General features: G+C 33.2%; 1 protein-coding gene across 1 annotated transcript; it reads right to left on the bottom strand.

Annotated features, from left to right (window-relative positions):
- Window positions 1–243: 243 nt before the first annotated feature.
- Window positions 244–9,093, bottom strand: LOC147388329 (vacuolar-sorting receptor 6-like). The gene is made up of 13 exons (XM_086420594.1): window positions 8,585–9,093; window positions 6,363–7,055; window positions 6,182–6,270; window positions 5,867–5,936; window positions 5,495–5,578; window positions 5,317–5,393; window positions 5,109–5,190; window positions 4,308–4,390; window positions 3,632–3,695; window positions 3,039–3,167; window positions 1,982–2,085; window positions 1,765–1,873; window positions 244–609 (listed from the first exon to the last, which is right to left on the bottom strand). Exons 1-12 carry the CDS (start codon window positions 8,880–8,882, stop codon window positions 1,769–1,771), a joined length of 1,878 nt encoding a protein of 625 aa, XP_086276720.1. The 5' UTR covers window positions 8,883–9,093; the 3' UTR covers window positions 244–609; window positions 1,765–1,768.
- Between the last annotated feature and the right edge of the window lie 5,263 nt (window positions 9,094–14,356).

The following is a 14,356-nucleotide window of genomic DNA, read 5'->3' as shown; positions in this document are numbered from 1 at the left end:
TTTGTGTTATTGCATCGTCTTGTGTTTGTTTTTTAATTCGTTTTCTTTGTTCAATTGCAACTGTTTCTTAACAGACCCATACCTCTACGATCACAAAGCGAACTCCTAGGTTGACGGCGTAGTCCACTTATTTTCTAACCATAACCAACATGAATTGAGTTCGGATCGAAGAAAGATAAAGAGTCCAACAAACATGAATTGAATTAGGTCCTTAGATTAAGATATCCAAATGAAAGAACAAGATACAAATAATTTTCTATTTCTTTTCTTATTCGCATAGAACGTAGTATCAAGCCTTATTATTCCTTAATTCCACATTTACATCAGAATTATTTCCATCTACAAAAACAAAAACAAAAAAGGAGGAAAAAAAATAAAATAAAAGAAAGCAAAGTGGGTTCTATGGAGACTTCCAATTTCATCCTAAATATGTGGGGATAATTACATACTTCTCTTAAATGGTTGGCATAAATGGAGAGAAAGTACAGTAGAGATTCAGATGCAGCAGAGAGTTTTGTTGATTGTATATGAAAATTCACAATCACCACCATCATTTCTCCCCATAAATGGAGCTCTCACTCTCTTCTTAGTCTTCATCTTGCTTCAGTACTAATATGCAACAACAACAAAAACAATATTTGTGTCAGATTGTGAATGAAATAATGATAAGAAACCAATTGTTAAAGATTTAAGTACAAGAACCAAACTGAAAAATGCAAGAAAAGTGGTTTCAACTTGGGCCCTGCTTGGTAATCTACAAATCATTTGTGCAATAAATGTTTTACAATGAAAAATTTACTATTGCTTCGTAGTTACCGGGAAATCTTTTGCGAAACCATACTGTGTTTGGTTAATATTTGCAATATAAAATTTTTGAAGCAATTTCTTATTAAAATAAAATGTGGGAACATTTTTAACTTATTTGGCCTCATTAAAGAAACTATTCAAATTACAAATATATAGGCCTATGATGAACGATATATTTTTGAATAAACACTGATGAGGGATATTCTTGTACTTTTCATATGCACGTAAATGTATCTTTGATGAGATTTATTTTTTTGTGAATAAATATCATGTTATTGTAGAAAGTAGTAAGGGTGTTCTTTTTTAATTTTTAAATTTTATTTGATGAAGGGTATTTTTGTAATTTCAATATGCAATGAAATGTATCTTTGGTGAGGGGTATTTTCGTAAATTTACATGCATATTGCTATAACAAATACAAAGCATATTTTTGTAATTGAATTAAATTCTTTGATAATGGATATTTTAGTAATTTCGACATGCGTAGGTAGGTTGGAGTTGATAATTTTGCAAAGAGTCCGACTAGCATTACTAACATAGTGAAGAAAAACAGCCTTTCAAGCCTCATCCAATGTCAAAAAAAGACCTTGAGATTCGCAAAACAACTCCTCGAGATTCATCAAAATCCCGAAGTCTTTGTTTTACACATCTCGGGGTCTTTCTGATGATCGATGAGGTTTAGTAAGGCCTTTTTCCTCAATATCTTAGTAAGGAAAGGGTTTCTCTTTTGCAAAAGATTTGTGGTACTTTTTGTTAAGCAAATCATTTGCTGAAATTTCTTAAGAATTTAGGTGATTCTTCCAAAAAATAAATAAATAAATAACTTGCAATGCAAATAATTTGCATTGTACAACCAAGCACACATAAAATTAACTTCAGAAAATTATTTGCATTTGCAAATGATTTGCAGCATACCAAGCAGAGCCTTTGGTTTGTAGAAAAAAAGAAAAGAAATACCTTCTTATACTGATGAACTCTGTCGTGAGGATTGAACCTCCTCGTTCTGTTGGTTGTCAAGAGGCATGTACTGTGACATGATAGCCATGATCTCCGAGTCCATGTAAGACTGCAAAAATGAAAGAAAAAAAATATGCCAAAATATTCTAAATAAATATGTTGTGGACTAAAAAACATTTCGAACTATATCTCGATAAAGCTTATCTTCAAGGCATACCCGAAGTCTGTATTTGTAGAATATATAACCAGCTATGCCTGCACCTACTATTCCCGATAGGACCAAGAGTGTAAGGAACCATCCAAATCTTGATGTATTTCTACCTATAAAATAGATGAACGATGATCAAAACAAATATATAATATACAAATGCAGAAATGGTTAGTAGCGATGTTCTCCGAAGACGAAATTATCCTTTAAATTTCTATGTAACAAGAAACACTCGGTTTCTAAGAATTTTTTCTTAGATACTACGCCGTACTACTCATCACACTTTTTCAAGCAATTAGAGTTTGCCCATGCCTACTACAGCACGGCCATCCTCTTTGGGGTTAAAGGGGTAAAAGGAGAAAAAAAAATAAAGTTGGAGGAGTATTATTAAAAAATATTTAGGGTTAAGGGGATAAAAGATGAGAAATAAAAAGTTGGGGAGATTTTGTTAAGAAAGAGGAGAGCAAAGGAAAGACAATAAAGTTGTTATTGGAAGAGGGCAGAGTAACAAAGAGAATAAAGTTAGGGGTATTTTTGGAATGAAGAAGAGAAAAGTTAAAACATATCCTCGAGATACATTTTTAGAGGGTATAAATCTTGAGACAAAGAAAGTGGGACCCACTGTCGTGTTTTATTATATTATTTTACATAGAGAGAAAGGAGTGGGACCCATCAAACTCAGTTTTGTGGGGTATAAGTCTTGAGACAAAGGAGTGGGACCCACCGTTGTATTTTATTATATAAATTTATATGGTGTTTTACATGATTTTAATATATTTCAGCTTATTTAAACACATTATTGTATAATTAACCTAAACTACAATATTTTAAAATCGCTCTCAATATTGTACAGACATGGCGGCATGTTAGGTCTGTGGAGATTAGTGTATGATGCATGTGTCACTGTCGGTTTTACATAGATTAAACCAAATTCTAAGATGAATGATTATATCTTCAATAATTAGATGAAAAAATAAATAAAAGATTAAAATTAAAATAATAAAAATCTATTCAAGCAGCTATGATATTTCAATTTTTTTTACTAGTGAAAAATGTTTAGTCTTACCAATACATGTGTCCTGCTCCATCATGTACAAAAGGTCCCCTTTACACTTGCAGTCATATCCACCCCATGTGTTCTTACAAGTGCATCCATCACACTGACAAGAAATACCTTCCTTGCATTCATTAATATCTGATGCACAAACCATAAAAAAAAAATTATTAAAAAAAGATTAAAAATTAAAAAAATGAGGGTATTTTTGTCACATAATTGAAGAAAGCTTCTATTGGCACACCAACTTTTACTTATTACATCCGAATTCATTAAAACACTCTATTCAAACATTAGAAAGGTTTTGGCTCAAGTTGTACCTCAACATTACAAAACATTATAACACTCATTCAAACAATTTCAGTAGGATTAGCCTCAAATAAAATCCAAAATCTCAAAAATAAAATAAAATAAAAATGAGAGAGCTTCTAATGGCACCCCAGCTTTTACTTATTCTCAACCATTCATTTATTCATTTTTTTATTGGGGTGTAGTGAGTAAAGATTGGGGTGCCAATAGCAGCTCTCTAATTGAAATGTTGCGGGTATTAAAAAGATGGAATGGAAAGCTTCATTAAGAATCAAATGGTATCATAGAAAAAGCACCTTCACATTTGAGACCATCCCCACGGAAACCTTGTGGGCACCGACAACCTGTTAACTCGGAATCCTATTTTATATGAACAATTAAAAAAAAATTAAGTGAGATGAGAAGAGGAAAGAAGAAAAACTCTGAAGCACAATTAAATGAAGCATAATAAAATTTGCAATATGGAAGTATAATTTACGAAAAATAAAAATAAAAAAATCGAGAGCTGCTATTAGCACACCAACTTTTACTTACAACACACCAATCCATATGTAAACAAATGCTTAATTTCAAGGGATTTTTCCCAAAACATGTGCAACTTATGTCCAAATTCCGGTTGTGGTCCACTGATCATTTTAATTCTCAAAACATGCATTTCGACTGAATCCGTCACTTTTATAATCAATGAATTCGCTGGTATATTTATGCATACGTAGATATTAAAAGTGACAAAACTCACGAGTTTGTAGGTTATAAAAATTATGAATGCATGTTTTGGGAATTAAGATGTACAGTGTACCAAACTCGGAATTTCATCATATTCAGTGCACGAAATCGATATTCACCCTAATATCAAAAGGATTGTTGTGTGGTAAGTAAAAGTTGGAGTGGCAATAGAATTTATCAAAAAAATATTTTAAAACATAAAAATAAAAAAATAAAAAGAAGGGGTAAGGGATAACGTGACAGAACTGAGCAAGCTGAAAAAGAGTTTCCATTTCTAGTTTCTGACCAGCAACCTCCATTATTCATCATACACCTTGCGGGCCCCACAGCTGTGAATGGAGATGAAAAGAGAAGTAAATTCAGAGTTGATTTTCAAATGTTATAGCAAACAAATAAACTTGGTCATAATAATCCTTGGCTTGCACATATCATCTCATTGAGAGAATGGTCATAATTCTTGTTGGGGGAGGGAGAGCAGTAGCTTAGATAAAGAAGAAGATGGTATATTGGACGTTAGAGCTTTTGAATCCTCTCTAAGGATTATAAATATCACTAACATACTTTTGGGCGTGATGGTGTTAGCCAATGGATTGTTTCGTAATTTTTGCTGAGCTTTGTCTAAATATAAGTAGGATTGAGCAAAAACATCGCATTTATATCATGCTCAACTTTATGGGCAATGATGCACCACTCATGAAATGCCATGAAAGTATTTGGATGTTTTGTGACTGTAGAGTATACGTATATTTTCCTCCACTCTTGGGTGTGTCATACCCTATTTAAGCCCCGTGACCCTCTTATATACATAGTTCTCCCCCTCTCCAGTAGATCAGTCTTTTGGAGTAGTTGGTTGGTTAACATGGTTTCAGAACGCTAGTAGATTCATATAGACGGATTCAATTCTTTCCACCGTTATGGGTGAGGGTGTGGGATCAATGGAATTTGAACCTAGGTCGTGAGATTAATGCCTTACCAACTTAGCTAGTTGGCACCTTCAATGCCTCACTTCTCAAAACAAGGACACAAAAACAATGGACAAAGGCGTACCTTCACACAAGGAATAACCATCTCCACGATACTGAACACCATTAACAAGTGGGCACTCACAGACTCTGCCCCTGTACGTGTCCTAAAGAGAAGTGATCCCAAGATCAACATCAAATGATAGCACATGAAAAATGCAATCAAATCCCTTAAAACATAAAGACACATTATCTTAAAGAGAAACAACCACAATTTTATCACTTTAGAATACCTTGCAGGCAGTTACGTTAGATCGTGCATCCATCCAACAGCCACCATTCCTTTCAAGGCACTCGTTAGTCTCTAGATCTGTAGAAATAATAACCGAAAGCCAATAAATATCCATGTGAAAATCATGTACAGAAGTTTAAGTGTCCTGTATTGATTTACAATAGGAAATAGGCCTCAACCTCCACTCAAACAAATCGAAGGATCAGTCGTCTCCTTAAATCCTGCACAAATAGCCTTCAGTATGGCAGTTCTCTCCAATTTCCCTTCATAGCAAGCAAAAAGAAAAAAGAAATAACTTCAATGATCCAATAAAAGAGCCAAAAGAAACCAAACTAATTGGGTTTTTTGTGTTTAGTGTGAATAACTGATTTAATCAAATTTTATATTTATTTTTCTAATAGCCCAACAACTTTGAGACACCATTTTCGATTACTTATAACAAAAAGTTCCATAAAATGAAGAACACTAACAATTAAAAAGGAGGGAACACTATTTTAGTGAAGAACACATAGAGCTCTGTACGACCATGACATGGGCATTGCGTAACAAACCTCGATATTGGACATTATTAATAACCAGAGTTGGCAAGATGGTAACATCACCACGTGATCCTCGTCCAACCTGAAATTCACAAGAACAAATGTGATAAATTCATGTAGCCTTCCAAATACAATTAGAAACATATTAATTGAGGTATGACCTAAGACCTGGAGACCCTTTTATATCCATAAGGATAATGAATTGGGAAAGATATTTTTGTAAAGAAGCAAGCAAGGTTTAAAGCATGGAAGCAAGTTTATATGGACTTTCAAAAGCATAATTTTGTGGAGAGACCAAATGGAAAAGATATAGAAACAAATTAAGACCTGGAGATCTTGCTCGATCTTCAACACCTGGTTCTCCACATCAGCGTCAGGATCGCCCATGCATTTCGTAATCTTGTCAAACGGCAAATCTGATACATCAGGTTAAAAGCATTAGAATGAAAGACATAAACAGATATACATGTCAATTCTATATAGAATAAACCTACACCGTAACACTCACCAAGTGATCTCATGACATCCTCAGCACATTCCTTGCTATATCTCTTCTCCTTCATTGAACACCTTATGTGAAAATCCGTAACAAAATCCCACCAAACCCAAGACCGGTTGCTCTCATTCAAGACTCTATGTACACAAAGCTGCCTCAAATTCTCAACAACCACATCCTTCCCTTCATACCCTTCTCCAAAATCTTGTTCAGGATCGGGTGCACAATACCTCCCATGGTTTATACACTGAGACTTGCATTGCTTGCTAAGGATGAAAGCCTCGGGGCAATACCAAGTTATATAATGTGGTGTGAACTGAGTATAACCAACCTTCTCGAGAATCTGTGCGTGACCCTTGAAATTCTTCACGAAATTCATCTGTTCGTCACAACGGATCCCACATTCGTCGTTGCTGTTAGTCCAGAGCTCATACTCAACCCGGCTGTCTGGGTTGGGCATCGACTCTGTCCAGTCCAATTTTATTGAGACCTCTTCGCCCTTTTTTAACTCTTTCTTCAAGATATCACCGAAGGAACGATCTATCAAAGCTGATGGGATTTTAATCTTCTCTATGTATCCTTCTGAATCAATGTTCTCCTCTGGAGAATCCATTGTTATCAGAGGCTCGTCGATGTTATCAGCGACTAGAACAGCTGCAGCTCCGGCTTGTTGACCGTTCCATACCTTCAAAGCAAAATAGCATTCTAGCAAGAACAAAAAAACAAATCAACAATACCTGTTTAGGAATCTCGTAAGTTTGCAGCCAAAACCCAATGATTAAGAACTACCCATCACATAAGGTTGATTTATCATTGGTATTGTTGTCATATGTGATAGTATATGCTATTTTGTATCGGTAATCACATATGCCATGATGGCATAAGCGATCATGGCATATGTCATTGGATAAATGCAGTCACATATACAATATGCGGTTGCCTATTGCTCCAATGGTGAAAGATTTGAACATTGGAGTATTAAGTTAATTTTTTTAATCTATCTTATATAAATACCATGTTCTCAGGCCACTATTCCTACATCATTCTAAGCTATTTATTTTACTCTTCTACTCACGTATATTCTCCTTAAATCTTATTTGTACTACAATTTTTTCAATAAAAAAAAAACAAGTCGTTTATGCACTAACATACTTGTTAAACATGCAAATATAATAAAATTGGTAATAGAATGTTACAAAAACTATTTTTGTGATATGCGACCACACATGCTATTGTGTGACTGCGTATGGACACAACATATCCTCAAGCTCACACAATAGCACATGCTATTTGACAACAATGAATGTCAGATAAAATTTGAAAATTTTCCCATAAATAGAATGGTGATAGTTCTTATGTTTGTGGGTCCTGATGGTACTAGTCAGAGTACAGATCTAGTTATGTTTCTTTGGGGGTATATATGTCTCTTTATTCGGTGAGAGGGTGTGATCTGTAACAAAGAGTTTTATCTTCATAGTGGAATCAGTATAGATCCGTGGATATAACTTAATCTTGAGGGAACCACATAAATCTCTGTATTTCTTAGTGTGCTTGGATCTTTATTTATTTTTCAATATTGCTCTCGGATCGATTTCCTCACAATAGTACCATATGAGAAATTAAAACAAATATAGATAGTAAATAAACCAAAAAAATAAATAAATAAATAACAAGATCAATACCCAAATAGGCCTCCTTAGATTACTTAGATTAACATTCATTGCAGAAAATGTGGATTCTCAGGAATAAAACGGAAAAATTACATAAACATAAGAACATAAGCCATAACTGGAAAATAGCTTCTTTTTTTTTTAACGAGGTAAGAACCTTAGGAATTCTCAAAGAAGATCGAAAAAGAAAATCCAACAGCTACCCACTACTGAAAACTGCATGATTAACAAATAAAAATCACAAAAAAGGCCTTGTTCTTAGAGGTGCCAATAGAAATTCTCACAAATCACAAAAAAGGCCTTGTTCTTAGTGGTGCTATTAGAACTTCACACAAAATAAGATTTAAAAAAAAAAAGCAAGTAAAATTAGAACTATCCATTACTGAAAAGTTCTAAGATTCATCGTAATCCAAAACAAAAACCCAGAAATTAACAATTACCCACCACTGAAAAAAACTTATTTCTACCAAAACTAATTGAAATTAAAAAAAAAAAAAAAATACAAATATAAGAACAAATAACAAATACCATAACTGAAAGCTGTTGATGTTAAATCATACAAACCTCCACGATCGAGAAGAAGAATGGTGGGTAGAGAAGAGTGGGATTTAAAAGGTTTGTCTCCATCGAAGGACTTACAACCAAAGGAGGAAGCTTTATCCGGATAAACAACCAAACCCATCATTGATCCTCCATAATCAGGAATCCCAAAATTCCCAATAGCACTGTCATGCTTCGAACGAAGACGATCTGGAGATAGAACAGTGATGCTGCTCTTCTCAACTACGAATCGAGCGTAAACAGAGCTAATTAAAATCGTTGAAATGACCATTAAAACCATTAATTTTATGAGAAACTCCATTGAAATCTGCTCTGTTTTTGTCGAATTGGGTATAATTGAGGTGAACGAGAGAAATGGGTGTTGTTCTAGGACAAGAAGAGAGAGAGTGAAATGCGACGAGTGTTTGTAGATTCTTCACAACGGTCTCCAGGTGGAAGAGAGAGGGAGAGTTTTCTTCTCGTCTACCCTTCTCTCTATAACGTAAAGGAAACGACATGGAAGCTTGGACGGAGTCAGCAAAACTACCAGAGAGAGAGAGAGAGAAATTTTTTATTTTTGAACTTAAATGTACTTACTTTAACAAAAATGACTGACAAGTCCCATTTTCTTCTATACTAAGTTTTAAGCGATGTCTATGGTACGTGTGGTTGGAACCCATAACTTAACATTTTTATTTTATTTTCGAATATCTTTATATGGTCAACCAATTTAAAACTATAGATTTTATTTTTTATTGTATGAAAAATCATTAATACTATCTCTAATTACTCTCCAATCCAGGAAATGATCAAATCAGAATTTTGATCTTATAATAAGAAAATTTAGGGTTTTAGATCAAGGATTTGGGTTTTAATAAGGACCCACTCTGAAAATGATGTGATCTGATGTCTTATCGGATCAGGTTTGGATCGATAAGATAGGAATTTAATTCGATAATACATTAATTAGGATAAGGCTAATCATTTTCAGACTTGATTTTTTCACTTGGTCAATACTTGGTTGATGTGGAAAGGGCACAGAGCCATAGATCATTTTCCTTATGTATCCCGAAGAAAATGTTCTATGGTTATGTGCCCTTGCCACATCATCCAAGTATTGATTGAGTGAAAAAAATCGAGTCAGAAAATCATGACTCTTAAGATAGTGATACTCTTGATCCTTACTCCTTGTTTGTACTTCTGATAGGAATCTCATATAGATAATTTTTTAGATAATCCAATTTTACAATGAATTTTTCATGCTTTGAAGACTATCCTTTGCAAATTTCAATTCATCACTGTTAGGTTGGTCTTTAATTTTTAATTGAAGGTAACTTTTTACAATGATGGAAACACCACATAGAGCCTGGACCGAGATTCTCATTTAGACCAAGTTGGTCCAAATGACACTTCAATACTCCACAAGGCATGGTGTAGATTATGTTTATAAATAAAATTTAAGAAAAAAAAATATATTGTTTTTTTTTACAAGGTCTAAAACCTTGAAAATTGATGAAATTGTATGCTCTACGTTCATACGACATTGGATCATGTTTTTGAGTGCCACATGGATGATCGTATGTATGGGGATAGGTTACATGGGACGAAAGATCATGTACAATCTGAATCAAAACCATCATTTAGGTCATGTAGACTACCATATTGGCTTGAATGACATCTCAACTCTCTAAAGTTCAATATCTAGATTAGGTTTAAAAAAAGAGTCGTGATTTTTTTACACCTCCTAACATGGCATGGTCTAGAATCGTAATTTTTTTTCTCGGGATACACAATTGTACATTCCTATAAATATGTGTAGGTGTGCATCCCGAGAAAAAGAAAAATATGATTTTAACACATGTCACATCAAGGAGCACGTATTAGAAGGGGGTGTCAGAAAATCATTATTCTTTAAAAAAAAAAATACTGAATTAAAGTATGTCAGAATGTATTGAAATTTACGGGGTTGGTTTTCATGGCATGGATAATGCCGTCCATGCCATGCTCAATTGGGCGGTCTTAAAAAAAAAAAAAAAGAGAACTTCTACTACCACACAAATACGTGTGTGTAAATCACAATTTGGGGCAGCGTTAGCAAAAGTTGGTGTGACAATAGAAGCTCTCAAAATGAAAATAAAATAAACATACCACACAAAAAGTCAAAAGGAATAACAAATTTAGTTATATCTTATCAAGTTCTTTAGTATAAGTGGTTGATCTTCCTACTAATTGAAGTCACTTTAAAACTCCATTATACAAAGAGTGGTACTGGAGTGACATTGAAAGTAACATCACTTCACACATTGCTGATGTGGAGGTGCGTGCATAATCATCGATGCTCCCACTCATGTCTCCATGAAAAGCATGTATGATTCCATGCACACAGCCAATTCAATTATGTGTAAAATGATGTCAATTACAATGTCACTTCAGCATTTTTTTTTATACATGTATAAACTCAATGAAAAAAATAAAAATAAAAAATGTTGAAGTGACCTCAAGTTGTAATCTCGTATTGTACTTCATGATATGAAAGTAAATAAAAATTATACATGCTTTAGGAAATGTATCTATGATTCTTATCCATTTTCACGTCATGAGGTACGATTTGAGATTACAACTAGAAGTCCCTCTAGCATAATTCAAAAAAAAAAAAAAAACCTCAAGGTTCATCATCGAACTATAAAACTATATTAATAAGGATTAAACCTCAGCAAATAACTACAATTTTAGGCAAGTTGAAGAATTTAATTTGATAATTTCTATTGTAACACTAACTTTTGCCAACACCACACCAATTGTATGCAATTCTCTTTATATAAGAATTGGTGTGGCATTAACAGAAGTTGGTGCGGAAACCGTAACTCTCTTTAATTTAAGATAAAAATTGATGGGAGAGGTTATGGGAAAATTTTTTTTAATGGGTTGGAAAAAAAAATATAAAAAATAATGAGATGGATAAAGGTAGTGAGAAATATTTAAAAGTTAACGTAACAAATAAAATAAAAGAAAATTGTAAGCAAAGTTGAGTTTTATTTATTTTATTTTTTTTAATTAAATAATTGAGATAAGGCGTAGATGTCGATAATGAAATGATGGAAACAAAATTTATTTCATTTTCATCTTTGACATTACCGATCAAACCGCATGAGTTTGTACTTGTTTAAAGGCTTATTAAATGGTAATTTGGACGAAACCCTCCACATTAGGGTTAATATTTGAGATACCCTTTATTCTTTCAAATTCATGAGTTGTCTCCCTTGACCTCGTTCTTCTTTTTGATAGACAAACGAGACAATGACCTAACTGCCCTGATCTTTGACATCTAGCCAAAAACCACCTCAATTTTTCTTCCAAAGAATTTTGTTACACCTCCATACTTTTCAATGGTAAATTCATTTTAACTTATTCCATCTCACCTACAATCTATCATTTTCAAATTCAATTTAGGAAATTTAAGAATTTTTCAAAAAAAGAAATTATCCTTTTAATTTTATTGTTATTGGTAAACCTAATTTTAATGAAATTAGTAAATGAAACCTAGTGGGAATCTTAGACACATTTATAGTACTTGTGAGGCTTGATTATGATCACATAAATTTCGAGGAAATTGGATTAAATTTTCTTTGCTGGATATGCCCAAGGACAATAGATTATAATTTGATAGGCTGTCTAGAACAACGAGTCGACTTGGCTAGACAGATCTTTGTTGGTTTTGTAAAACAAACTCTTTGATGCTTAAGTCAGATGTTGTTTATAATTTGGAGACATTAATTGGGGAAAATTGAACATACCTTGCTATAGAAGTAAAATCTCAGATGCCGTCGATTCCTTGAGATTTACCCCTAATAATCAATCTTGATATATTAAAATGATAAAAAATCACACAGAAAAATAATCAAAGAGAAGAGAAAAAAAGAAAATATAAGAAGCAAGATTTGTTTGTGGGGCTCGTCCTAAAATCGGACTACGTCCTCAGGTTCCGAAAAGTCATTCCACTATTCTTCAAGTTTATACAAGATTTACAAACCCTAACCTCTTCTTTTCTTTCTTTCTCCTCAAAGCCTCCCCTCTTTCTACCTGATCGTTCTCCTTATATCGATAGAAAGACAAACCTTAAAAGAAAAGTCAAAAAAATTAAAATTCTCTATAAAATCTACCTTTATCTAGAAATAGATATTCTCTAATCAATTAAGAGACTATTTATTTCTGGATAAGATTACAATCTTAAAAAAAAGATCTAATCAATGATATATCAATCAATGCCTCAAGATATACATTAATTATCGTGTGATCAATCATCAATATTCGTCTTATTTACACCATGCATCCAATATCGATTTTACCCTTTACACTTGCCATTGTAATGGAGGATTTATATTTTGTTTGGACTGTGATCGTGGGTCATCCTTATGATCATCTCTTGCAATTTGTAACCACTTAATTAACGGTCTACTATATTAATTACAATCCTTGAGATTTGACTTTGGACCACATGGAATGATCTTATGGGCTGCTTTGGTTTTTTTTTTTTTTTAATGTACCCACAATATCATCACTTATAGGCTTTACCAACTAACCAAGATGGCATCTCCATCCAAAAATCCTATTTTGTACTTCAGGATGACTTTGGATTGAAGATAAAGAGCATTTAGGTCATTTTATTGATCTTTTAGGGAAGACCGAGGTCAAAGGGGGGGTGTATAATAGATTTGAAAGTATAAGGGGTGTCTTAAACATTCATGAAAATGTGGAGGGGCATATCTATCCCTTATTTAATTAAAGTACAATCCATAGGGTTAGGTAAGTCCTTGCCACATATTTGGTGAAGGGTTTATTAAATAGACTTTATTTTAAAGCAATAGATTGGGAGTCCTTCTAAGGAAATGACGGACCACCCTATCCTCCTAATAAGCTTTGAAGTTTGATGGCGAAGGTCACTTCAAAAATTGAAACAACTCATTTATCTCTCTATGGACACGTGTCCCTAAAAATCAACATAATCAAAATCAAACCAATCGTATTTAAATTTGTGGAGTCGACTCAAAACACGACGGAGTTGAGAGTGGATGTAGAAGATTTTTGAGACCTAAAAGTAAGACTTTGAACGTAGGGTTGACAATGATCTAAAATATACCCGATGTCCGAACTGATCTGATTTGAAAAAACATGAAAAATTGAATTTTCATATCAGATTCGGATTGAAATCTTAGATTTTATACAATTTCTGATTGGAGAATGTATTTCAATCGGTTTCAAAAAAAATCCGATTCAAACATATTTTAATAATTCTTAATTTCATAAAAATGCATATGGATAAAATATTTTGGTCTTTTTGATTTCCCTTTATATTTATAGTTGAAAAATGGATTTTTAAATTTTTTATAAGATTTTATATTTTTTGAACATTGATAATTTGAAAATAACGAATATGTTTGGATTGGTTTTGAATTAACAATGTAATAAAATGAAACGGATTCGATTCACGTATTCATTAATCTGATCAGATCGGATACATGCTTAAAATTTTTCGAATCAATATTAGAGTGGTATTGATCTGGTACCGAACCAATCAGTTTCCAATCCTATGTGAATGGATTGCATCCAGAACTGATCCAAGCCAATAATTCAATGGAATGGATCCTCATCTGATTGGATATTTAATTAGGCCGAAAACCTGGATGCTATCTCAATCGACAATTTGATCGATTTCGGAGATCCGATCCAATACAATCCGAAAAACAAAATATTATTCAAAATATAGATAAATATTTGCATAGTCTATTTTATAATGTA

The sequence above is a fragment of the Akebia trifoliata genome, chromosome 13 (assembly GCF_017979445.1).
Source record: "Akebia trifoliata isolate Shusen 1 chromosome 13, ASM1797944v1, whole genome shotgun sequence".
Lineage (NCBI taxonomy): Eukaryota > Viridiplantae > Streptophyta > Magnoliopsida > Ranunculales > Lardizabalaceae > Akebia > Akebia trifoliata.
This window is presented reverse-complemented; position numbering and strand designations above follow the sequence as displayed.